This window comes from Hemicordylus capensis, chromosome 2 (assembly GCF_027244095.1).
Source record: "Hemicordylus capensis ecotype Gifberg chromosome 2, rHemCap1.1.pri, whole genome shotgun sequence".
Taxonomy (NCBI): domain Eukaryota; kingdom Metazoa; phylum Chordata; class Lepidosauria; order Squamata; family Cordylidae; genus Hemicordylus; species Hemicordylus capensis.
In genome coordinates, this window is record NC_069658.1 from 105,723,264 (window position 1) to 105,751,095 (window position 27,832).

Genomic DNA, 27,832 nt, shown 5'->3' on the forward strand with positions numbered 1-27,832 from the left:
GTTTGTAGTCAGTCTTTTTACAACAGCTGATTAGGTGGTCCATTGTTTCATCTGCTTCTTTACAAAGGTGGCACTTGCTGTTTGTTGTGGATTTTTTGGCTTTTGCTCTTACTGCGTTTGTTCTTAGTGCCTGTTCTTGTGCAGCCAGTATTAAACCCTCCGTTTCTTTCTTCAAGTTGCCATTCTTAAGAAGACATCATCATCATCATTATTATTATTATTATATAAGAGTAAAAATTTCTGAAGGCCAGACTTCTTACTCTTTGAAGTGATCCTCATAATCGCTCCAGGACTATTACATTACATCGATTACATTTTATATCCCGCTCTTCATCCAAGTAGCCCAAACTACGTACTTAAGTTTCTCCTCACAACAATCCTGTGAAGTAGGTTAGGCTGAGAGAGAAGTGACTGGCCCAGAGTCACCCAGCAAGTATCATGGCTGAATGGGGATTTGAACTTGGGTCTCCCCGTTCCTAGTCCAGCACTCTATCCTTTACACCACGTTAGCATTTTATTGCTTAAATAAAGTAAATAGAATCATTTGAAAACTAAACAACATTGGTATGTGCTAAGTAAAATGAAATATACTTGGGCTAGAAGAAAAAAGTTTTGTAAGTAATTACTACTGTAGGTACTCCAACTTCTTGTGCAATATTTCTCCTAAATGTCTGCAGTAGTCTTGGAAACATTACATCTCTAGTTTAGCATTTATTTAAATAGGAAGACAATATTGCTTCTGCTTATGAGCAACAAATTTAGAATAGCAGAAGGAAGAGTGAATATATATTGTCAAAGAACAAATCTGACTATGAAAACCTCTTTTGTTACTGTTTTGAATTAAAGGCTTAGGGTGGGGATTTGGCTCTACTATCTTCTTTCAGGTTCCAGAAGAGCACCAGAATGTGCATTAAGAATTTTTCAAAAACTATCCCAGGACATAATGAACATTCTGAATGGTCAAGAGTGTTTTCCTATCAGCAGTTCCTGCAGTTGTCAGGATGTTTACCAATGGCTGGAAGCTGTACAATTTCTTACAGTTCTAAAATGCGATTCTGTTCAAAAGCTACCCACTTTATCAGTATGTCAGCTTTGTTCTCAATAGGAAACAAAGGACAATAGGAAACATACACAATGTCAATGCACTGAGATTGGCTGTGAACCATCAGTTATGACTCTGACATGTGATTTGACACAGGGACCAGGCCTAAGGAACATGAAGATCGTGGGCATATTTTCCACCCTGTACTCCTCTTGATGTTTTAGTCCTGTTTGCTCTCACTATATGTAGATTTAACAGGCGATAGTCTCCTTTGAAACCATTCAGGTGTACTTATTTCATTGTCTGAGAGCAAGAAGATATCAGGCTTGGCAGCTTTTGAAAGAATAAGATAAAAGTCTTGGCTATGTTTCTGCATAGTATTTAAGATTGGTTTTTAGATTTCCTTTGTCTTAATTGCATTCACTTGGCCTGCTTTCTGATGAGCATCCTATACTTATGTTGTTTCAGTTTAACGATTGGTGCAGAGCTTGGACAATCTTAAATGCCCCATCAGTTTACTTGTACATGATCTATTCACCTGAACTCCTTGCTCCTTTACTCGAGTTAGAAATGTTTCTGGTTTTCAACTTAACTTTTGGGTATCAGTATTCTGGCTAACAAAATGAAAAACTTACATCAGCTGTTGCACTCCTCACCTGTTTTGTGGTACTACAAGCTCACTCTGCTGGAAGTTGGGACCTGTGTGTGCGCGCATGCAACAGCAGAGTTGGAGAAAGAGGACTTCCTGTCCTCTGAGTCCAAGGAGGTAAATAGTGGGCTGCTTCACTCTTGCAAAAACCCCTGGGGAAGTTAAATGGAAAAGACTGTGGTTTTTAGTCTTCGCAAGAAAGCAGAGAAGAGGGAACCTTGCAGCCCTCTAAACTAGGTTAGCTCTGAGGGACAATAAATGCCTGGAGCATCAGCATTCTGGCTAACAAAATGAGAAACCTACAACATTATCACCAACCAGTTAAATAAACTGATAAACTCTGGTGGTACTTAATGAATGCAGCGTATCCCTGACTGAAGGAAGCTGCACAAGAAAAATTATGGGTCCTTAACTGAATAAATGAAACAGACTCCAGCTATCCTGAATGTTTTGTCCAGTGGTAGTGCAGCGGGGAAGCAGCTTGCCTAGGGACCAAGAGGCTGTTAGTTTGAATCCCTGCCGGTGTGCTTCCCAGACTGTGCCTCGTAAATATATATTTGTAGTCACCTATACTGAGCAACAGTGCTATAGGAAGGTGCTGGAGGCGGATGCTCACTTCAGTGACAATGGCAAAGGCATCTCATACTGTGTGGGAGAAAGGCAATGGTAAACCCACTCTTGTATTCTACCAAGAAAACCACATGGCTCTGTGGTCGCCAGGTGTCAACACCGACTTGACAGCACAATCTTTCCTTTTATGTTGTTTGTCACTGCCAGCCTGCATCTCTGTTACTTTTTCAGGTCAGAGGGAATATTGCTAGATATTTCAAATAGAAATTTAAAGAACAACCAAGAGTGAATAGTGCAAAGGTGTAAAGTCTAGCTTTCAAGGGAGGTTTAGCATAATCTAATATAATTGTATTATTATGCATCATAGCTGAAAAACATATGGTATTGCATAACCAAAGCAGAACAAAATGCTAGATTAAGCAGGAGAAGAGTATGGTTTTTGAGGGCAGTTTGTTGAACTTGATTTGGTCAGTGCTTAGTCACACTGTATTTAGCGAATTGGTTAATCCTTTCCCTGAGACTGCTTTGTGGGTTTGTAAGCTAGGGTGAAAAACTGGTTTCTGATGTCTCCGCAGTAATACCTCTCTACTATTACCTTCATGGACCATAAGTGATATTTCTTCCCTGCAAAGTTGTTGTAAGGGATAAAACTATAGAACCAACTTGGTTTTAGGGGTTTTCATACACTCCATTATTTGAGAGGCAAGCACCCAGAGCTGCAACCAAAATCGTTTTAGTACTTCCAATACAATCAGTGTTTGACACTGGACAAGGCTGATGAATTTGTCAGATCATCACTTGTGCCACTTGAGGCCTGGATCTCTGCAAATCTGGCAAGGTCCAAGGAAGCATATCTGAAAGCAGACCTTTGGATGATAACATTTTGACTTGTCACAAAATCTAATGGTTTATTATCCAAAGTATTCACCATGCCGTATTAGTTTTTTAAAATTATTTACAGTTAAGAGACTGGCTGACTTCCAGGCAAACATTACATGCACTAAAAAACATTTCATGTGTGCCATGGATGACTCGGGTCCGAGCTGGCCTCACTGTGCCTCAGGTTGCATTTTAAACCTATCAATAATGCTACCACCACCTCTTGCTGGGGAAACTTCAGAATTATATCAAAAATATCTCTCAACCTCTTAAAGTCGTCTGAGGCCTGAATGGTTACTGTGGGGAGGCAAACATAGTATTTAAAAGTCAGCACAGTCAGCTTTATGGTTAAACAAGAATGAATTTTTAAAAGTTTATTTAAGTAAATATAAAACAGAGGCAAGTTACATACATTAGATATTAAAAGGCACATATTAAAAATATACAAACAAGGTCCTTTTTCATACTGCCTGATGTTAGGTAGGTGGCTAGAAAGTCTTAGTGGTCAGGTTGAAGTTTAGAAATAAAGCTAGTATCATGTGGAGCAGGGGCGTAACAAGGCTGGAGTGGGCCCAGAGACAAAATTTTTAAATGAGCCCCTCGCTGATACACACACACACACACTTCACAATATATAGTCATGTGACTTGCCTCTGGGGGGGCCCTCGAGGCATGGGGGCCCCCAGGCAGCCGCCTCCCCTTGCCTAATAGTAGTTACGCCCCTGATGTGGAGCTTTCCTCCACCCAGCTGGGCAGAGTAGCTCCTTGCTATGTGCTTGGACTCAGTCAAGAGCCCAACAAAGGTGGAAGCTAATCTAATACAGGAGCCATCACTCTAAATCAGCCTGCTCAACTTAGGCCTCCCAGCTGTTTTTGGACTACAACTCCCATAATTTCCAGCCACAATAGCCAATAGCCAGGAATTATGGGAGTTGTAGGCCAATATCTACAGGAGGGCCAAAATTGAGCAACCTTGCTCTAAACACAGCATCACAGACCAACTTAAGAATCTCAGATAAGAAGCCCGCTTAGCATGAAGCTAGAAGAAGAAGAAAAGCACTATTGGAATGCCTGTTCTAAAATGATTTACTGATGCATTTTCCTAACAATCTCAAATGTACAGCAATCCTGTTACAGTATCTTTACTCGTTTGAGTAAGGTAATGGTTTGTAACTGTTCGAAACTTGGGAGTAATTTCTTCAGGTTTTTAATTGTACTCTTTACACAAGATTCAGATTCTTTTTAAAAACATAGCATAACTTGGATATGTGCTTCCTTGTCTTCCATTTCTTTTATAGAGCTTGGAATACTTGCTTATGCACTTACACTTTATTCCATTTGTTGGTCTTCATAGAATGATATTCGGGAATTGAGAAATTCTATATGTTGCACATTCTGTTTCTCCCCTCCCAAAATGTTGAATTCTTCTTTCATTGCAAGCAATACGTGCATATTGTTTTCATCTTTAAATAACCACAAAGTTTTTTGCACTATATTAGCTCTGTCAAGGGGCTTTTTGAACCAAGCTGGTGGGATGTATACCCCAAAATAAGTTCACAACTAAAACGATTCATCTCACAACTTGAATTTTGAATTGTCTCGTTTGTTCTTGTTCTAGTGACTGTGTAACATGCAAGCCATTGATCCCAAGGGGAGCTCTCCTGTCTTCCTTCAACCTCAAAATGGAAGTAGCCATAAATCTTCTGGATATGTGCCAGGAAGAATTGTCCCATTCCGCCCTCCACCCCCTCCAAAGAATCAAGTTTCAGCCACTCATGCAACAGTATCCTCCTCAACAGATAAGCAGCGCTCTCAAGCAGAAGCAAGCAGAAAGACAAGACACAAAAATACATTGATTTGTTTTGCCATGTCTAGCTTTTCATTTTTTATTGCACTTGGGATTATTATGGGCATAGCATCAAAATATGCTCCTGATGGTGAGTTGTTGTTTTCAACTTGCAGTGTATGGTCTCTAGTTCTGCACCAGCACTGATAGCAGAAACATAAAAATTAAAATATTATATGCTGTTGTTTTGGCAGATCAAAGTAAATTAATAAAAGGTTTAAAATATATCTGACAAAGAAAATAAACAAGTGATGTTTATTTTCCTCTAATATAAAAACCTAGATGTCGTCGTCAGAGGTGACACTGGTGATAGTGATAATATTAAAATCTTCTGTCTGCTCTCTTTCTGGGATTATACAGCAAAATCACCTGCTGAGTATAAAATGATTTGTGAGTATCCATTGAGTTCTCTGTGTGGTGCCATTTTCCTGAAGAGAAATTGCTGGACATGGTATGATAAAATGAACAACCTTCTAAGTACAGGAGTGCATTCTATACTCTGCAGTAATGCCACATCTGTCAAGAACACTAGACTGAAGTTATATTTTTCTATAGACTAGCTACCCTCAGATAAAAGATTTCTAAATTTCTCTAAAATGCAGTTTCAGTGTATAATTTACTTATTTGGCTTTTTAACCAAAAAAACCCCCACAAAACCCAACCACGACGTATTTTGAAATCTAAAGACATCCAGTGCAGACTGAAGTCTCTTGTCCCTATTAAGTTGTGGGGCAACTCCTAATATGTGATTTCATTGCTCTCCTATTCGCCTCCCCCAATTAGCCCCTCTAATCTCCACGTCTTGGACAGGGCATATATTTAATGCCTAGTTATGTATGGTTAAATGTTCATATGCTTTATAGCCCACAGTATTTTTCTAGCAAAGTAGAGGTGGTAAGGCTCATGAGTTACAGTATGCACAATGTACTGTAAATTCATTATGTTGTCATTCATTGAATCCAGTACATGCAGGGCTGTCAGTACATCCTGGCATGATCACTCTCTCCATTGCATACTTATTCTAAACAGCTTGTTCAACTTATTAACAAGATTTAGGTTCTGTTGCTATTGTATATCTCAAGGTGTGCAGTTCTCAGTCCTAAATAATGCTTATGGTTTAAATATTTATTTACCTTTCTGTCCTGCTCTTCCTCCAAGGAGCCCAGAGCATTGCACATGGTTGTTTCCCCTCAAAACAATCCTATGAGTTAGGTCAGGCTGAGAGATAAGTGAGTTGCCTAGTGAGATTCATGGCTGAATGGGGATTTGAACTCTGCTATCCTTGGTCTTAGTCTAACACTCTCATCACTATACCATGCTCATCATAGTCCTTCTGTGCATGTCCATAATGCTTACTGCAAGTGACATTACAATGTGCGGGTTTTATTTCTAGCATTTAACAGTGGTTAAATGTACAGTGTAGCAAAATAGTGCAGAACCTTCTAATAACTGTACCTCCAGTATTTATAAATTGGATGGTATAAGCTGCAGTAATTGGTTAAGAGGCATCTTTTAAAATGGTGATTCTCTAATAGTTAGCAGAGGGAAAACAACTGGTCCTATTCAACTCTGCACTGCATCCCTCCAGTGGCTGTTGCTGGTGTCTGCCTTATGTTTCTTTTGGATTGTGAGCCCTTTGGGAACAGGGAGCAGGTAGTGGTGGATCAGTGCCAGTGACCACCAGCTGTCTCCTTGAATATCTTAGATTAAAATTGCAAGGTTTCAGTTGAAATGTAAATATTACTCAATGGACCCATAATGGGTCACCCAAATAAAAGAATACAAACATAGGCAGGCGGTGGGGGCAGGGACTGAACAGTGCAGAAGACCAGTTATAGTGGGATGAACAGAGGCCTGATTCATACTTGTGGAATATTCTGGAACTGGCCTTAAAGATTGTCCAGAACTTGAGCTGTGGCTACCACATTCTGCTTGTCTCCTGACTGAGGGGGATAGACAAGTGGAAGTATTTCTCACAAGAATATCTGCATCTATCCTGACTATTTGTTGCATTGAGGGTGCCTTCAAAGTTTAATTTTGAGCAGTGTAGGAGACCAAGCTCTTGGGGGCTTGATTCTGTTTTCTTCCCCCAATTCTCCATCATGATTTGTACAGAGAGGATTAAATGTTGTCCATGTTATTAATACATACGACAGAAGCATGTATAGAGGCATTTTTGGCAGGTACTCAATAGCTTTTGACTTCTAAAAGAGAGCTCTGCCAAAGTCCAAGCATTGAGGCCAGCATAGTGTAGTGGTTAGAGTGTTGGACTAGGACTAGGAAGACCCGAGTTCAGATCCCCATTCAACCATGAAACTAACTGGGTGACTCTGGGCCAGTCACATAACTCTCAGCCTAACCTACCTCACAGGCTTGTTGTGAAGATAAACATATCCATGTACACTGCAGTGAGCTCCTCGGAGGAAGAGTGGGATATAAGTGTAAAGAATGAATGAATGAATGAATTGGCTTCTTCAAATAGCATTAAAAGTTTTTTATTTCGTATTCAGTGGTTGGAGGTAATAAAAAGGATTCCTATTCTTTTCAGTTTGGGGATGCATTCCTAAGTAAAGTGAAGTTGGAAATAAATTCCATTGAAATCAGTGGACTTTCTTTGGAGCAAACATGTTCAGTTTTGAGTTGTTAGAATAACTTTTAACATGCTTTATAGTAAGGTGATAAAGTTGACTGAAGGAATACAGTGGGTTAGAATCCTAAATAAATGTGTCTTTGGGTTTTTCTTTGTTTAAATACATCCATTTACAATTAAGCAATTTCTGATAACTGCTAAAGTTGTTAGAAATGTAGATTGCATTACATTAGAAATGTCGATAGCAGCTGCTCCTTGGTACTGTTGGCAGTATCCTTTCTGGGCCAAAGAACAGCTCTGTGTCTGTCTGTGTGTGTGTTTGTGTGTGTGTCTGTCTGTGTGTTAAACTAGATCAGGACTTGGGGGCGGGAGGGGGGGGGCTACAGCCTCTTTCCCATGCTTTAGTCTCAGTATGAACTAGACACTCCATGGCTGCTATTCTTTATATTAAAAAGCAGTGCCAAATAACATGATTATTGGAAGTGCTGCTGTATACTGTATAAAAACTATATAGTATGTCTTCAAAGCATCTGAAGGTAGGTGCCAATCACTCATGCAGATGCTAGTAATGGACAAAACAAAGTTGAATGAGACACGGCAATGTTATTTGGCACTGCTTTTTTATATAAAGAATAGCAGACATGGAGGCCTAATTCAGATTGAGACCAAAGCATGGGAAAGAGGCTTTAGCCCTCTCTCTCCAAGTCCTGATCTAGTTTACCCTACACTACCCATTTTTAGAGCTGACTTACCCCACCATGCATTGGAAAGGACACATCCCTCCTGGTGCATAAGGGAGCAACTAATTTCAAAAGTTTGATGTGGACTCAAATGAGTCCCAAATGTTTTTGATCTTAAAGTAAATGAAAATTGGGGAGGCAGTGTGCCCCAATCTTTTCTTTAATGCAGGTTGGGAAATACTGGTTTAAGGTATATGATAGTGATAAATTGCTACCTTCAAAAAAGTGAAAAGGAATGCAAGAAGAATGGAATGCAAGACAAAGTTACAACATTTCTGCAAACCACTAGGAATGAATCCATACTGTACATTTCCCACTTAGGCAATCCTAACAGAAGACAAGGTCTGCTGGATTGGATTAAAGATCCAACTGCTCTCGCATTCGGTTTCAGCAGTAGATGGCCACAGTTGTGAATAGTGCTATGTCTGCAAAAATCATATGACCGTCTAATACAGCCAGCTTATTTCCTTATAAATTAGGCATTCAGGATTTTAAACTCTACATTGCATGCAAATATATATATGCTCTCTTAACACAAATAGATGTGTACCAAACAAGCATCTAACAAATTGTATAAAAATCCATTACAACCAAGTGAGAAAGGTAACCCAAGGTAGTAATGAATATAGTTTATCACACAATTTTAGGAAGCAACTGATAACAGACAACTCAGATTGTAAAAGTGGCTGCAAAGTCAGGCAGAAACAATATTGCTTGGCATTCACAATTTAATTGAAAGGAAAGCACACTAGCAGGAAACAGTGAATCACTGGGGAGGAGTGATGAAGATAAAGAGGAATCCACAGGATGACCTAATGAGTCATTTTGAAACTAGTTGGTGACTATCTAAACTTTAACTTTCTAAATTAGAAGGTGACTAGAAGGGAGTTTACAGCTGTAACATTAAAAGATCTGTTTTTACAGAAGGGATGAAAAGAAGGTAATCCCAAGTTATCTATTAAACTGTAACTGAGATGATTAGTATTTTAAGCATAAAAAGTTTGAGAATTCATACATGTTAAATATTTCCTATAACACTTGAATACTGTTGTTAATGATTTTCTTATCTTATAAAGCATTAGAGGCTGAAGAGCACATTTTTCCACACAATTCTCCCAGTGTGTGATATATATCAAATTATATAATGGAAATGAAGGGTGGGTCAGATTAACAATAAAAACATTATTACCATCTGAAATATTCAGGGATTTAAAAAGCAGATAGGATTGACAGTAATGATTATAGCAAGGACATCCCTAGGGCATGCTTCTTGTGACATTGCCAGAGGCAAAATTGCTTTTGCTGAATCATGTCACAATTGCTGATGTCTGAAAATGAGATGGTGGAGAAGTGCAGTAGAGTCTATTGATTTATTAGTGAAAAAATGCAGGTCATTTTGTTGGGAAATATGCAAATTCAAAAGAGGTGTGAGAGAACCTTTCCTATGAAAATAGATCTGGTAGGGCCAACAGGAGCTGGATGAAATTGCTTCAGGGCCTAGAACTGATCTGTAAACCACATGATGTCTATCTGTGCTGCAAAGACTAGATTGACAGTTTGATTATACCAGTAGCCCTCGTTATTTGTGCGGGTTCCGCTCTCACCAATTTCCATGGATAAAGAAACAGAGGAGAGCTGGTCTTGTTGTAGCAAGCATGACTTGTCCCTATAGCTAAGCAGGGTCTGCCCTGGTTGCATCTGAATGGGAGACCTGATGTGTGAGCACTGCAAGATATTTCCCTCAGGGGATGAAGCCGTTCTGGGAAGAGCAGAAGGTTTCAAGTTCTCTCCCTGGCTTCTCCAAGATAGGGCTGAGAGAGATTCCTAGATAGACCAATGGTCTGACTCAGTATATGGCAGTTTCCTATGTTTCCTAAACCTTAACCCTGTGAGGATTGGGGGTGGTGGTGGTTTAGGTTCCTAAGCACACTGAAGTGTGCTGAAAATCACAAGAAGTGGGGGGGGGGAAGCAGAAATAAGCACAGTATCTTCAGCAATGTACCCCAAACAGCAAAATTCTTACATTTTTGTGGCTCCCTGAGAGGCTCACAATGGCTCAGTACTACAAAATGGTGGCAAGAGATGACATCATAAATCATTTCCAGCTATTCAGGAACCATGGATAACCCTATTTTCGCCCCGCAAATAAAGAAACTGGATCCCTATGACCCAAGCAACAGGTGCCGGGACCACGTAAAACAAGGGCCATCTATAATTGTTTCCCGTTTTATTGCAGAGAACTGTCCAGATCAGAACCCTCGCCTTAAGAACTGGAATCCTGGTCATGACACAGAAAAGAAAATTTTACTGAAACAGGGAGACTTGTTTCGTCTTAACATGGATGCTACAGTACACTCTATAGTTATACAGAGCGGAGGTATGTAAATCAACATAATGATATGTTCAGCATGTCCTAGGGCCAAACTGCACACAATGGAGGCAGTTAGTCTGGTTTGTTTGTGTATCTACCCTCTTCACATGTAAAGCAAGATATCTGTTGTAGTGATAGCAAGGCGTCAGGGGAAGACTAGGCCTCACTTAGAGCAATTGCTAGGAGGTTAGGCCTTTTCTAGTAAGGGGGAAAGGCTTTGAAATACAAAACAGAAGGACCAATCCAGAGGACTGGGAGGGAGTTACACACACAGCCACCTACTGAAGAAGAGAAAGCTTTGTTCTGTTAGTTAGTTCTGTCCCAGGAGTGCCCTGAGGAAACAGTGGGCTGAGAGCTGCTGGGGAAATAAGAAGCACTGTTCGTAATAAGTTAGGGACCAATTCAGTTGGATGTGTGAGGGAACTTATTTTCCTTTATTGTATTGCTTGAAAGGGTGGTTTACACAGAGAAATAACAAATAAATAAGGTGGATCCCTGTCCCCAAAGGGCTCACATTCTAAAACAAAACATAAGATAGATACCAGCAACAGTCACTGGAGGTACTGTGCTGGGGGTGGATAGGGCCAGTTACTCTCCCCCTGCTAAATAAAGAGAATCACCATGGTAAAAGATGCCTCTTTGCCAAGTTAGCAGGGATAATAGTGTGAACAGATGGTTATTTATTGTAATTGGTTACCTGGAATATTGCATTTTTAAAAACCCAATAAATAGAACACTTTCCCTGATTCCTTTGTAATCCTGTAGTACTACAGAATCTCGCATGATTGCATAGTGAGGGGGGAAACTGGTTCACGAGGTATTGTGGATCATTGCTAAGATATTGTGTAATTGTGTTCCAGCAGTTTTTGGCACTAAATGTTTGGCACATTAAGAAAGATGATATCCTTAAAATGTATATTGTATTTTTATACTTGCGCATATTAGCTGAGTTCCAAGAAATGATAACTGTCCCCTTGTGAATGACGCATATTTGCATTTGTAAAGATTTTTGTTCAGCTTGGCAGATATGAACTTCAGCAAAGGAACAGGGCACAAAGAAAGTGTTGAATAAACAGTGCAGCTTCAAAAAAGATGATTGAAATCAGTTCTTCTGAAAGGAAGTTTCTTCCCAGTTTACTTCCTGTTCAGTGGAGGCAAAATATTACAGTTCTGTTCTTCACAAGATTTAACCTAGTAAGTGGCTGGGAAGAGCAAGAGGAAAGAGTACACACTGAGCTATGGCAGTAGATCCTACTGCCAGAAATCTGGGAAGACTTGTCTAGGACAATCAGCATCTATTCCATGATGGAAGCAGAATTTCCCCCCAGGTTATTTTAGTGAACAGCACCTACCATTCTTTTCTCCACTACTTCTCTGCTTCCTACTCTTCTTCTGAGTGCCTTCTAATGAGATAACTAAATGTTATCTCATTATCTCCCCCATTCTCCAGCTGATTTGTCCATCCACTGACAGTAATATTGCAAGTAGAAGATAGGGCTAAAACCATGTCTCTCTCAGTAGCTGTTTCTCTCACATTTTACCTGTCTTTATGACTGCTGATCCTTGGGGGGGGGGACCATAGCCATGAGTATTTCTGTTTAAAATATCAACTTTTTTTTTTAATACAAAGGAATAGAATAACTTTGACATGTATGTAATTGCATAGCTTTGCTATTTTGATTATTTTGTGACCATTGTTGGTCTGGTCTGTTGAGTTACTGCCTGGACTTTCAAGATTTTTAGGGACATATATTCTGCTTTTGTGCTAAGATTAAAAATAGAGTTTAGTCATTGACTTCTAGGAGCCTTACACAGCAGAATTTGGTTGGTAGGTTTGCAAGGACGTGATGAGACTTGTGGGAAGCAGTAGAGAATGTTTTGTTCAGTTCTTTGTGTTTGTTTCTGCATATTCCTTGATACATGGAGTGATAACCAATTTTTCTTCTTGAAAATTGTATACTGAGATCCCATGTTCGCTAACATTTGAATAGCTGCTTTGTTAGCTGCAGTAATTTGTTGTAAAAAGAATACAAGCAAGCATTTTGTTCCTGGAAAAAATAGTTGAATACTATTTTCTAATAGGTTACTCTCCAAAAATATTGTATCCTTGCAGGATTACTTGTCTTTGGTGATGATGAAAAAGGATCCAGAAATATCACACTGCGAACACGTTTTATCCTGATAAAGGATGGTGGAGCGCTTCATATTGGAGCAGAGAAATGTCGTTATAAATCCAAAGCAACTATCATTTTGTATGGCAAATCTGATGAGAGTGATTATGTGCCAACATTTGGCAAAAAGTTTGTGGGTGTGGGCCCTGGTGCAACACTGGAATTTCATGGAACTCACAAGTTGTCATGGACTTCCCTGTCAAAGACTCTGCATTCTTCAGGGCTTGCCTCTGGCTCATACACATTTGAAAAGGAGTTTTCCCGAGGCCTGAATGTGAGAATTATCGACCAAGACACTGCACAAGTTTTGGTGGCAGAAAAGTTTGATACTCATGATTATCAAAATGACAGCAGAAGACTTCAGGATTTTCTAAAAAGCCAAGATGTTGGTCGCATTGTTGCTATTGCTGTGGGAGATTCAGCTGCTAAAAGCCTACTGGAGGAAACCAAAACAACTATACAGAATCTTTTAGGAAGTACACTCATCAAGGGATTGAGTTATAGGTAAAAGGAGGAGAACTCCACATTCAATTCTATTTTGTATTTTTTCAAAAATCAAAATGTCTTTGAAAATTGCCTTGTGTATGGCCAGTTCTGCTGCTGGGCCTCCCCTTATGCAAAGGTATTGGCTTGATAGGTTCAGCATTTTTGCTATGAATAATGAATTCTTGCAGGAATGTCACAAAGATAATTTTTAGCATAATAGTATTGTGAATATGTAAATCCTATGAATGATAACACCCTTTTACAGCTTAAAACATTGTATTCTTACAAAAGTTTCCCCCCAAACACACAAACCTAACATACTCCACACAGCTGTATACCTCCCATTTAAAAAACAAGAGCAAGGGTGTTACAATAAACTGTGTGAATAGTGCAGCACTAATCCAGGAACAGAAGTTTTCAGTTCTGTGTGTAAGGGATGAGGGAGCACACAAGTTCATAACATTAAGACATTTTTAGTGTGAATGTCTGAATGCTGTTGTTCCTTTTAATATTGATCATTTGCTGCAAAAATATAATACAGCTTGCATTGATATTCAGCCACGTACATTATCCTATTAAAATATGTGTGACCAGCTTATGGAGAAAACTCCCAAATCTTAAAAAAGAGAAAATAAAGATAATGGGGAGTAAGATGGAAATTCCTTTAAAATCTCACTACAAGATCTGTAACTGGTGGACGTTTCTTCCTGTGCATGTACAGCAAAAGTTGCAGTTTGTGTTCTGCATGTGAGATACCCACACCTTTCCTAAACAGAACTAATATCTGTAGTAAAATCATCGTTTGCCTGCAGCCATAAGACTTTGAATTCTTCCATGAAGGATTTTTAAAGCATGCCTCTCCTACTAAAATTCCCTGAAGTGCTTTTCCTCTGCTTTGGAATGGCACTAAAAGTGATGAGGAGTGAGGAAAGAAGGGAATGGAATCCAAGTACAACGATGAAACATGCTGGGATTGTTTTGTTTTTTGTTTTTATAGTCTTGAAACTGGTTAAGAGAAAAATCTGGCATGTTTGTTTCAAAAGCAGTGGTGTTTCTTTCGTTAATCCTTATGTAAGATTTGCCTAGCTACCTATGACTTTAGAACATAAGTAACGTTTTCCATAATTGTCTGCTTCAATATATAACAGCTCAAGATTTATTTATTTTTTAAATATTGTGACACACAACTATATAACTAGATACAGCACTATTATATGAAGATATCCATGGGTACAGTACATCCTTGCATCAGCCAAATTTGCACACTTGTAACCTTGAGTGAGAGTTATCTCATAAATTTAATGCATTTTTGTTGCTTTAAGGTTAAAGCAACCTTTAACCATAAAAATGGTTAAAGGGTGGATTTATATTCAGTGTTGCTTTCAGTGCAGGTAAAGTGGTGATTCTGAGTTGCAGTAGTGACTGAGTCGGAAGAAGTGATGGTTATTCCAGTGGTAAAACTGCCGCCCTGTAACCAGAAGGTTACAAGTTCGATCCTGACCAGGGGCTCAAGGTTGACTCAGCCTTCCATCCTTCCGAGGTCGGTAAAATGAGTACCCAGAATGTTGGGGGCAATATGCTAAATTATTGTAAACTGCTTAGAGAGCTCCGGCTATAGAGCGGTATATAAATGTAAGTGCTATTGCTATAGTTTCAATAAGTGTAAGAAGCTATAATAATGGTCCCCAACAAGTGGTGACTTTACAGTATTTCGTTTTTGTTTTTTTTAAAAATCTTCATATATGTTTATTTGTAGTGCACTACATTCTTTGTTACTGTACTCCAGACCAAGGTGCTGAGGATGGGGAGAAAATTAGGTCCCTACTATGAACTTCAGTCCTGAGCCTAAGCTACCACCATTTTCTCTGCCCTGTATCCAAACGCATGCCAAACTTCCTTTCCTCCTCCTGCTGTGCCATCTGGCTCCGAAGGTACACGCTTTGAAGACCGTGTGCACTGCCTGCTCTAGCAACCCCCTATCTCCTTTTTTGATTTTTGGTCCTTCTTTTTGAGTGTACTCCTCTTACATAGGAACATAGGGAGCTGCCATATACTGAGTCAGACCATTGGTCTATCTAGCTCAGTGCTATCTACACAGACTGGCAGCAGCTTCTCCAAGGTTGCAGGCAGGACTCTCAGCCCTATCTTGGAGAAGCCAGGGAGGGAACTTGGAACCTTCTGCTCTTCCCAGAGCGGCTCCATCCCCTGAGGGGAATATCTTACAGTGCTCACACTTCTAGTCTCCCATTCCTTTGCAACCAGGGTAGACCCTGCTTAGCTAAGTGGACAAGTCATGCTTTCTGCCACCAGGCCAGCTCTCCTTTCTTAGTAATCGGGCTGTTAGATCCACAGCCAGCTGACTGTGGTCCTGAGTCTGGCAACTTGGTTAGATCAATGACATCGGTAGAGGTGAGAAAGCTGTCTTATTGGGCAAAGAGGACTTGCAACAAAAGCAGACGGTGTATTTCCCTGAACCTTGTGGTAGAGTCTGGGGCTGGTTGCACTACGGTATATCACTACACTGGAGACTGGAGTCTAGCTGTGCAGCCAGCTCTGAACTCCACTGGTACACTGTGCAGAGGGGATATGTAATCTTGCCATGCTGCATGGGAGAGTTCCTAGAGAAGCTGGAGGGGATACACATGTGTGTGTATAGAATCTAGGAGGCTCTATGTTTTTAAGGTGAGACTGTGGGGTATGGAGATTCATTAGGTCAAATTGCAGAAAGCGAATTTGCTCTGCCGAATGTTCCCCAACCCTTCATTTTTTGAAGAGGCTGGAATCCTTAAAACTAGGGATGCAGTGTTTAGGTAATAAATCAGTTAGATTACTTGATTAAAAAGGTGTCCTTGATTGGGTAGCAGATTTTGTGTGGGGTGTTTTTTTTAAAGCACTAGCTTTTATTTGAAGTACTGACAAGGCCATTGGAAGACGCCATTGGCTGTTTAGATGAAGCATTCCTACTCTTCATCCCACCCCCCACCCCCTCCGGCAAGCTGATTTCCTTGTGATACAAACAGTTAAAGTCTCCTTCCATCCCATGCCATGGCCCCACTCCTGATTACCCACACACACCTGCACAGCTGCTATTTGAGTTATGAAAAACAAGCACCTTGACTTCAGTCACAGACTTAATGCTACATATAACTTGGTTTTAACATTCCAGTTTTAAGTCTATGCTAAGAAGTATAATTCCCATTGACAGCCTGATCTTATATGAATAGGAAGAATATTTATATATTCCTTTTTAACAAAAGTTCCCAAAGCTGTTTACACATACCATAAATAAATAAAATGGCTTCCTGTCAAGGGTGAAGATAGACATTCTAGGTATGGACGAAAATGGTTCAATACACACTTGCTGCATTTCAAAGCATTTCTTTGCAGGGGAGAGAATGTGTATTCTTCAAACCATTTCCACCGCACTCTGTGTAAGTCGTACCTTCTCCCTCAGATGGCCAGTGCTTCATGCCTACTGATATCCTTGTATTTTTATTATTTTTTAAATAATGTTTTTTGTCATTTTATATTTTACATACATCTTTCCCCGTTTCCCCCCATCCCCTCCCAACCGCCCTGCCCCAACCTTGAGCCCGACCTCCCCTCCCCTAGCCAGCCTTTGCACGCTACGCTGGCTGGGGGGAAGTGGGAAAAGAAAGGAGAGATAGAGGGAAAGAGAGAGAGAAGAAGAGGAGGGGAGGGAGAGAAGAAGGGAAGGAGATACACACAGTTGCACCAATAGATGCAGGTAAATAAGAAAGAGTGTTTGGGGTTGTTTTTTAATTGTATTTTTTAATTATTCTAAGAATAGTTCAATAAAGTCCCAGATTTCTGACCATTTATGCAGTTGATTTACTTTTATGAGGGCCCATTTTTTGTGTGCCACTAACTTGAGCAGGTCATGCACCCATTCCTAGGGGGAGTGGGAGATTTCCATCGCCACAGTATTAATCTCTTGGCTACCAGTAAGCTTCTCCATAGCCATTGTTTAGGACCTAATTTTAGTCCCCACTCAGTTGGGATATATCCCAGTATTGCATTCAGAACCTTCAGTGCAAGAGATGAATCCATCACTAAATTAATACATGTAATAACCTCCCATCAGAATCCTTGCACTGCGGGGCAATCCCAGCACATATGCATTAAGTTGGCATGGGGATTATTGCATCTCCAGAAATTACTATTTGAGGCCATTTTTAATGGCAGGGAGGTCCAATATGCCCTAAAAATAATCTGTTGGATAAGGTGCAATTTAAGATCCATTTAATACATTTAACACTACCTAAAATATCTTGCCATTGTGCTGGTGACAGTTTATGTGTACGTTCCAGGTTCCATTTGTCCCTAAGTATATCCAAGCCAGGGTCCATGTCTCCATGCGTGAAGGAATACAGATTATTTAGTTTTGAAAGAGGGGACACCTTAATGGCATGCACTAATATATCTGGAGTTGCTGTGCTGCCAGTGCATCAGGTCCAAATCGAGCGATATACTATGTTTCAATTGCATATACTACCAGGCACGGGCTTGGGGGTAAGTGGAACTCTTCCTTCAGGGAGGCAAAGGTTATCTTCCTCATTTATCAACTGTGATAGCTGACTGATTCCTTTTTCCACCCAATGCTTCCATAAAATTGGCTGTTTACCTATCAAAATGTGCAGGTTTCCCCACCATATGAGCGTAGGGGTCGAAGTTTAGTTGTCTTGCCAGTTCCTTCCAGGCATGTCGGGCTGCTTGTATTGTAGGAGAGTGGTAATGGGGGTGTTCAAGATAACTGGAGCCCAATGCTTCCCAGCCTTCTAAGGGCTGGAGTTCTGATAGTTCCACTTGTGCCCATTCTGGCCTTTCTCCTTCCACATTGGTTCGTCAATGTGCCTTGTATTCTAATTGGTCTCCTTCAACCCCCAAAACTGCCTTCCTAGGCTTCACTCTGCACATGGTCCTTGGGTGATGATGCTGGACTTATGTCCTGTTTTTTCATCCTTATTCTCTGTGCTTTCCCACTTACATCCTTTTGCTTATTTTCCCCTAGTATCTAGATATTGGGAGAGTTCATGGAGTGTATTTCCAGCATTTGGATTAGCATGTGTGCTGCTATGGTGTTCTATATTGTCTTAGAATCGATGTGTGTTAAGAGTTCAGTCTTGCACACTCCTGACGACTCATTTGGGTTGGGAAGCACACTTGCATTGCTACTCCTATGCCCTTCCCACATGATATCCCCTCACACCCACTTAAAATCTAGCGTAGGGAGCAGCTCTTCTTGTTTCAGTGATATAAGCCCTCTTAGGTAGCATTGTATCCATTCCTTGAGAGTTGATAGGATTGGTCTGAATGTCATAACCACCACATTCTTGCAATAGGACTACTTTGTTTAAAATGAATTGGTAAATACAAGGGTTTTTGTTTGTTTTTAAGTAGATGGAACAGAATACTTACTGAAAATATCATGCAACAGCTTTCTTGAATTGTCCTGTGCTGCTAAAATTTAACTTTCCGGTTTTGGAAATTTTAAATGAAATCATTGCTGGAAACATTGATACCAGTTGGCATATAACTTGAAGGGAAAAGACTGTTGGTAGGGAGAGAGTAAATCCCTTGGCTTCAGTGCTGTCAAGACAGAGCTGGCTTAGATCAGTGCTAATAGGAGGAAAATCAGGAGTAACTGTAAAGACATGAATGTAATGTCAAGACAGTATAGATTTCAAAGAAAGAGTTGAGGAGGAGGGTGCGGAGGAGGATCTTGGCTTGCTTTGTGACCTTGAGCAAGTAATTTATGGGTCGTCCACAATGAGGGTTTTATGCCAGTCTAGTAAAATGTCCAGCTGCAGCACTGGCAGTCTGTTATCATCAAAGCTCCAGGCAACTGTGGGCATTGAAACTCCCCCCCCCGCCCCCGCCATTATTGATGCTACATAAATAATTTTGGTTAAAGAGTAAGACTCCAAGGCAGACACTTAGTGCAGGCTTGGTGGGAAACTCTCACAAAGTTTTCCTATTTATAAGATAGGCAAAATGCATTCTTCTTCCCTCAGCCCATCCTGACATGTGGAAGTTGCAATAATATCTCTTCACTCCATTTTTAACTTTGGTGGTTGTTTTTAATTAAAATCCCATGCATATAATCTGTTTCTTCAGCTCATTTATATCTTATGCCACAGTTTATAACATATTGTTGTGATATTTTATACACAGATTTGCTTCCGCATTGCAAAATGAACCCACACCCACCAGCTCTTTCAACACAACAAAAATGTAACAATTTATTCAGCTGTGGCTGTAATTTTTTAAAAAAAGATTCTTTACCATCTTACAACATACAAATGTCTCTACATGGCTCCAGTCTAAAGAATGAAAAAGTTTTAAAATTAGTTTTAATTAAAAGCCTGAGAAAACAGTTGTGTCTTAAGGGTCTCTTTAAAAGCAACCAGAGATGGAGAAGCTCTTACTTTGACAGGGAGTGCATTCCAAAGCCCTGGGGCAGCCACATAGAAAGCCCAGCCCCACCAGACAAGCCGGAGGCTACCGTAATTGGACCTCCCCAGATTATCTTAATAGGTGGCAGGGTTCATGACAAAGGAGGTGCTCTATGTATTCTAGACCAGTGTTTCTCAACCTTTTTGGAGTCAAGGACTGCTAAATTCGTCATGCAGAGTTTCAAGGACCGCTACATTTTTTGTGTGCAGTTTCTAGTCCCAGACCAGCAGTTAGCAAAGGGGTTTCAAGTTTATCTATTAGTACAGGCGTTCACAGGTGTTCACCACTCAAATGTCCTGATGGGCCAAAACTGACTGTGACTTGGCTCATAGGGGCCGAGGTCAATTTTTAGGGTGCTGATTATTAAAATAACACTTAATCAATCAATTAAATCAAAGTGAAACTAATGAAAATGTATTTAATCAATATTTAACTTTTGAAGTTCTGGCTCAAAAGGGGGAGGGAGGAAAGGATGAGACATCATGGCTCCCTGGCACCTGAGATTTGTCCAGTCCAGATTTAACATTACCTTATTTTTAAAATAGGTTGCAACCTTACACTCCATTCTTCCAATTCTGTCTTTTCTTACTCCTCATCTATCTATTTTGCATATAAACATGCAGGCAGGAACTTGTGTCAAGTTCCTGTATACATAATATCTTGCTTCTTAAATGCATAAAAATAGTAATTTAATATTGCTTATAAAATAGTACTCTCTCTTACACACACAGTACTCCCCCTCCAGCTTTCCTCCTCTCTTCATTTGGTAATCACTGCCCTTGCTCTCCTTAGCAAATGGGACAATGCATGTTTGCTACCATAAAACCAGCTTATCAACTTAATTGATAGGAAGCTTAAAACATGACATCTCATATCATACTGGAAGTCTGTAACCAAACATCATCCAAAAAACCTCCAAGCAGTACACTCAACTAAAACACTCATTACCTTGAAAAGGTAATGTTATGGTAATGAACTTTACACATCAATATGGCATCCACATTAGGAAAGTAAACCACAGGGAATGGGATGGGTGATTTAACCCTTCATACCACACATTCATATATATCCAGGTTTTTACAACTGTAATGATTTTTAGGCAGAGGTTTAAGGGAGGGGGGAGTACTATGTACTCACACATGAGTGGGAAGACTTTTAGTGGGTCTCTTCTTCATCCTTCTTTCTCTCCTTCTCTCTCCTCTATTCACCATTTCATACCTTGCTACACCCAGCCCCCACTCCATCCCCTTTCTCGTGATCTCTTTTTTCCGCTGGTTTTCTCAGTTCACACACATTGCACTAGTTCTCTCTCCTGCCTGCATGTTTGCTTTTAAAAATCCCAGTTTATGTTAGCTTCATCCCCTTTTTGGTAAGTCAGTAGCTCACCCTAGCCACCCCTTTCTTCATCACCCTCATCCCCCCCCCCGTTTTATTTCTCAGTTCACACAGATTGTACTTGTTCTCTCCTGTATGCTTGCTTTTAAAAATCCCATTTTATTTGATCTTCATCCCCTTCTCTTGAGTCAGTACATGATCAGCCCGCCCCTCACCCCCACCCCTTTCATTCTTCTTATCTTTCCCTTCTTTTTTCATTTGATCAGCACTGTTGCTTACTTTTGTTTGTTTTCTTATCTTTTGCCTGCCTGCCTTCCTCTGTTCCTCCTCTGTAGTAGTTCAGTACAGAGTTTATGCATGCAGAAGTTCAGAACAGAGTTTATGCATGCAGCACTCCAGCCAAGCCAAGCACTCCCTCTCACTCGCCCTGCTACCTGCCTCGTGTGTTTCACCGGCTGCACACCAGTGACGTCACTCGCTCTCGCTATCTCCTCTCATCAAAGAGACTGGAGAGATTAGCTGGGAGTCAGAAAAGGCTGTCTGGGACTCCGGAGGAAGACAGAGCCCTGCAGCGAAGGCTGCCTGGTTAAAGATTAGCTCCAGGGAGCTAATCTCCAGGGTGTTAAAGGACTGGCATGCTTGAAAAGGAGGGGGTGTTAAAGGACTTGCACTCAACCCCCTGGGGACAGCGGTCCGGGTACCGGCAGTTGAGAAACTGTGCTCTAGACCTAAGCCATTCAGGGCTTTGTAGGTAATAACCAGCACTTTGTATTTCGCTTGGAAACATATTGGCAGCCAGTGCAATTCCTTTACAATTGGTGTTATATCGTTTCTTTGGGTTCTCCCAGAGAACAATCTGGCTGCTGCATTCTGTACCAGTTGTAGCTTTCAGACTATGTACAAAGGCAGCCCCATGTAGAGTGCATTACAGTAGTTGAGCCTGGAGGTTACTAGCATACAGTAATCAAGCCTCCAGGTTACCTGCCTGGAGGTTACCTCCTAGAGATGTACATATCAGGTGGTATAAAAATATGCTAGATAAATATGTACAGCTGTTTTAAGTTCTGGTTTTAAGATAATTCACCTCCATATATCGGTGTAGCTGATGTAACAGTTGAAGCTGATAAAAAGCACTCCTGCCACTGTCTCAACCTGAGAAACTAGAGAGAGTTTTGGATCCAGGACAACTCCCAAGCTATGTACCTGGTTTTTCAGGTGGAGTGTAACTGCCACCCAGAACAGGCAGATTTAAACCATCTCTAGGGTTTAGACCCTTCACAATCAGCACCTCCCATCTTATCTGGATTCAGCTTCAGTTTGTTATCCCTCGTTGAGCCCATTACTGTCTCCAGGCAGGCATTTAGGGAAGTCATGCCATTTCTTGATGCAGTTGGTAGGGAGAAAAAGGGTTGTGTGTATCAGCATATTGATAGCAGCCTGCACCAAATGTCCCAATGATCTCTCCCAGCAGTTTCATGTAGATGTTAGAGCATTGGAGACAGTATGGAACCTTGTGGAACTCCATACAGTAAATCTCGCTTTGCCAATAGTCCAAGTGAAGCCCTCTAGAATGTACTTGAGAGGTAAAAACAGAAGTACTGTAAAACAGTGCCACCTAATCCCACCTCCAGGCATCCCAGAAGAATACCGTGGTTAATTTTGAGTTGAGATTTAAATTAACCTAGACAACCCTGCACAGAACATCTGTGCTGTATTTGGGGCCGGCGTTTCCCACCCGGGCTGGTCCCCCCCCCCCCTCTTACCCGTGGTTTCTGGCCGACTTTAAAGCTGGCCCATCTTCTCCTGGGCTGTCTCCTCTTCCTAGTGGCCCAGCCACCTCCTCACCCCACCACCACTGCGGCTGGGCCCGAAACCGCTTCCACCTCGCAGCTGGGCCTGCTGCCGCCTCCCCATCGCGTCCGGGCCCGCCGCTTCCCTCGAGCGGCTCTTTCCCAATCTGGCCCCAATTTCTCCGTCCTTGCTCTCGTCTTTGCCGGGAACCCTCACAGACACGGATCTCCACGGTGGGCAACTAAGAGAAATAATTATATAGATGGTTTTTTGAGTATTTACTACTTCTTGCCTTTATCTGCAATTGTGAGTATAGAAATGTTAAAACTAACACACAAGCTCTGGAAAGTCCTGTGTGGTTTTGTTCTTCCTCCCTACTCTTGGGAAGACTATGAAGAATATGATAAATGCTGAAATCATTGTTACTTTTGGCAAATAGAATGGTAGGACTAGCATTTGCAGCTACTCAGCTCTTATAGCATTCACAGTTAGCATTGCAGCTCTTATAAATAAAAAGTAATCATCCATGGCATGGTGTACCAAAGTCATAACATTATTTCTTCAAATGTAAACAAGCATTTTTAAAGAGTATTCTAGAAAAGAAATACTCCTTTTGCTGATATTTTCTTGCATGTTTCATGAGTTGCTACTGTAAAGAGCTCAAAATTTTAAATTTTTGAATTTAAGCATGTGCTCTGTCCTTTGCAGGCAGGCCTGGGCTTTAGTTGGTGTCATTGGTGAAGGAGATTCGGCTTGTAATGAATCTGTGAGAGACTACGAAAACCACAGCACAGGAGGAAAAGCCCTTGCACAAAGGGAATTCTTCACAGTGGATGGTCAGAAGTTTGCTGTGAGAGCATTCAGTGAATGGATTGAAGGTAGAAAAACAATATAATTAGAAGAGTTTAACAAAAAAAAACCAGGTAGTGAAATGGTTTTCAGCTATCTTATGCAGCAGGAATGACTTATCTCAGAAAGCATCTTTCTGTAGTTACACCTGTGCTCTCTTCATGGCATGCTGCATTGGAAGTCAAAGCTTTGTGTTGGTTCCAAAGTAAAAATCCAGTTTAAAAGAATATAATAATATTTTATCCATGTCCTTATAGGCAAAAATAATAGGCAAGGGTAGCTCAGTCTGCTACTGATGTTTTATTCTTGCATTACTTGCATATTTTATTTCTCTACAGAATCAGAGTTCAGTCCTTAGAGATTAGTGTAACTGGCAGCTCTGATTTTTTAAAAAAATCTTCCATTAGTCAGAAGTGGTGACTGTTCTCAGAACTGGAGGTAGCTGAAAAGTTGCTTTTATATACTTAAAAGAGTACAGCAGTTGAAGCGTCCTAATTTGAAATAGGAAAAGGAAATTGTGGTCTTGGCATTTCTTTCATTTATATGATGCCAGGTAATTACTCTACTCTTCCAGTACATGTGGTGGTGGTGTTTTAAGAGGTGTCTGTCCATTGAGGTTTATGCAAATGAGAAAAAAAGGAGGTTGTTACATTTCTGCCCTGTGTTTTGTAGGCAAAATTTAGAAAAGGTCCATACCTGTGAAGTCTCAAAGCTGATCAGAGTCTAGATTTTCATTTGAAAGGTCTATATTAATAAATACTGTTTATTTGAATTATATACATCAGAGTTTCTTAACCTTGGGCCCTCAGATGTTGTTGGACTACAACTCCCATAATCCCCAAGCAAAAGTCATTGCAGCTGAGGATTCTGGGAGTTGTAGTCCAACAACATCTGGGGGCCCAAGGTTAAGAAACCCTGATATATATGTATTTCCTAGGAACAGCCATTTGCTCCATATTTGGTGGTTCCGTTGGAAGATTCTCAGTAATATTTTAGCTCCCTTCCTGTCTCCCACATGTGTTGTGCAGCCTTTTTTCATCTGCCTGCTAGAAGAAATCTGGGGCCTGTGAGGACTTGATGAAAAATGACTTTGTCCCTCTTTTAAAGCAATCCATTTTGGGGATGGGTGGGGGGGCGGGGGGGAAAGTAGTGGCCTCTAGTGACTGTTGTCTATCTTATGTTTCTTTTAAAGATTGTGAGCCATTTGGGGGACAGGGAGCCATTTATTTTTATATATTTGTGTGTATGTGTATAAGTATAATATTTTATATATGTATAATAGATGCATATATATTTATATATGTTGCACATATAAATATATGTAAACCACTGTGGGAGCTTTTGTTGAAAAGTAGTATGTAAATATTTGTGATGTTCGTATTGAGGAAGTGGTGGGGAGGTTTTAGGGCTGGATGCACAGCTAACCTTCAGCCTGAGCAGTACAGCATGGGAAGGATGGATTTATCCCCCTTCCCTGCATTGTGTCTGAGAATTCAAGGTGGGATATGCAGAAAGTGTACAGCCCTTCTTCTTTTTGGCAGTTGGCCCTTCCAGTGTAAATGGTGTATTGTCTTGCTTTTATTTATTTATTTGCTCACTTATTTTGTTGTTGTTGTTGTTGTTACAAGGTGTTCCAAAGTCGGGTTTCCAAGTTGAAGCAGTAGGTGGAGTGATATTGGATCTGCTAGAAGATGTCAGTTCCTGGAAACCCAATGACCAGATTGTTATTGCAAGCACTGATTATTCTATGTACCAGGCAGAAGAATTCACGCTCCTCCCTTGCCCAGAATGTAACAAATATCAAGTCAAAATTAAAGGTATGAGCTGAAAACAACAACAAACAAGCAAAGTTTGCAACATATGCATTTTCTTATATTATGATTATACTGTCAAAAATTAATGCAGTCATATTGATTATCTGCCTCTGAGAAACTTTTCCATCTGCTTAATGTTTGTTACTGTCTAAATCCTCATTTGACCTTGACATATGCGCGCACACTGTTGTGTTTACCAGTGCAACACTTAAAGAGAAGTTTCAAATCGTGTGTGCAACATATGTTGTTGGTTTAAATATCTGTATTGCTCTGGGCATGATTAAAATACAGCTCATTAATGATTTAATTTACCATTCAGTTTTCTTGCACTCAGTAGTCTTGTGCTGTTTTCTTAATCATTCAGGCATTCATTATTCTATATTGTGTTACTGTCCTTTCTTCTGCCAGAATTTACATCACGCTTGCTGCAGAGGTTTGTAGCAGGCATACTGAAAGCATGAGATTCCCAGTGCATGGTGCAGACATAATACTCACCTTTCTTCATTGCAGTTAAGGGATTGGGAACAGCCCACCTGTGCTCTTAGGAGTAAATTCCCTTTTCACCCTTCATCTGCCAACATAGTAGTGGTTAAATTACATCAGCAGTTAAGGCTAATCAGGATTTGAATCCAGTTTCACATCCTGGGTAAGAGGGAAACTTGGGTGTCCTTCACATGTTACATTTCTTCTAGTCTCATGGTTTGATTGCAATTTCTTGCTATGAAGGTTAAAAAATTAACCATGGAATTGAAATCATGGGAAATTGGAGAGTCGCTGTTGCATAACTATGTGTTTGACATCCAGGGGAACAGGTATGGTAGAGGAGTAGGGTTGTCCAATACCCAACATTCTGTATACTCTCCGTTGACTTCCTGTGCTTAATAGGTTCCATTCTTCCCTCTTTGATCTTCCAGTCTTACAAATGACCACATGGGGAAGGGAGGACCAGCCTGGCACTTATTCCTTTGCTGGAATCGTTCTTACTCCTGTGGGAGCCTCAGTAGCAAGCAAGGAGGGAGGTTAGGATGCATTTTATTCCTCCTCCTTCCCTGGGTAGCTATGTCCTCCAGCTTACTCCTCTTCTCCCCACTAATCACTTTCCTTGTTGGCCCTTCTACCATCTGGCCCTCCAACCATTCATGGTAACTGTGAAAGCCTCGCACCTGCATACTCTGGAGCATAGGAAGCTGCTGTCTGCTGAGCTGGACTATTGATCTGTCTAGCTCAGATTGCCCACTTGGCTGGCAGCAGCTCTCCAGGTAGGATGCCAAGGACCTTCTACCTGCCAAGTAGATGCTTTACTGCTGAACTATGGCCACATCCCCCATCTTGCAAGACTTCTTCCACCCATAATATCCTTGTTGGCATGGATATGTTGGCCAAGCTACCAGATGGTACTTGAATCATTGTTCCGTTCTCTGCCAGACCACTCCACTCCTCTCCACCACCCCAGATGATAGGGAGCAGACCCTCACAGACACATTTCTGAGTGGAACAGAGCACTTCCAGTGGAAGGAAGGCTTGTCAAAATGCACTCTCCCATGTGAGTGCTGGTACTGTGTAAGTTAGGAAGTCATCAAGAGTGTTGCTGCTTGTTGTGTAGCACTGGCACTTCTTTAGTCTGGTTGTCGGCCAATAACAGCTTACAAAAAGGCATTGGTAAAGTTGATGCTTAAAATGTGCCCTGATTAGCCTTTACCATGGTTAATTAACATCAGTGCCAATGTCATGCTTAATTATGTTTCAGGAAAATGAGGGAAGAATTAAGCAGGATATTGGCTTTCAAGAGAGGGGAAGGCTGTGGAAGGGAGCATGCATTCCTTTAGTCTACAACAAGCCATGGCTAGGAGATCTCCAGTCTACACTAGCTAGCCCTTTATGTAAAACAGTCTTTGGACTGGCTTCAGATTTGTATGGCTATCTTGTTGCAACAGTTAACATCACATTTTCTGCAATAAATTTGTAAAGTGTGAACAATAGATGCAGTTTCTTAAAACACTTACATAGATCTTTTTGGAAAGCTATAGCCCAACTGGGTCTTCTGGAGACAGGTAAACTGAATGTTTAAGGATTCATTTCTGTCATTCATACTTTATAGAACTATTCATACAAAAATGCTGAACTGTCATTTAACATTAAGCTCTTCTGTTCCCCAATCCCTCTGCAGCAGAAAGTGAGAAACTTCCATTCCATTCTAAGTGGAATCCTGATCTAGCAGCAAA

At 40.7% G+C, this 27,832-nt stretch overlaps 1 protein-coding gene across 6 annotated transcripts in view; it reads left to right on the top strand.

Annotated features, from left to right (window-relative positions):
• Positions 1-27,832, top strand: part of CEMIP2 (cell migration inducing hyaluronidase 2) — a 93,919-nt gene that overhangs the window by 14,793 nt on the left and 51,294 nt on the right. For 4 of the 6 annotated variants that reach the window (XM_053294017.1, XM_053294018.1, XM_053294016.1 and 1 more), the window contains exons 2-6: positions 4,759-5,077; positions 10,553-10,693; positions 12,801-13,362; positions 23,656-23,825; positions 25,425-25,613. In XM_053294017.1, the coding sequence (XP_053149992.1) occupies positions 4,771-5,077; positions 10,553-10,693; positions 12,801-13,362; positions 23,656-23,825; positions 25,425-25,613 (1,369 nt within the window). In that variant the 5' untranslated portion in view covers positions 4,759-4,770. Of the gene's footprint in view, positions 1-4,758; positions 5,078-10,552; positions 10,694-12,800; positions 13,363-16,937; positions 17,093-23,655; positions 23,826-25,424; positions 25,614-27,832 lie in introns of those variants that run through there. The other 2 variants (XM_053294021.1, XM_053294020.1) reach the window with 2 other exon arrangements.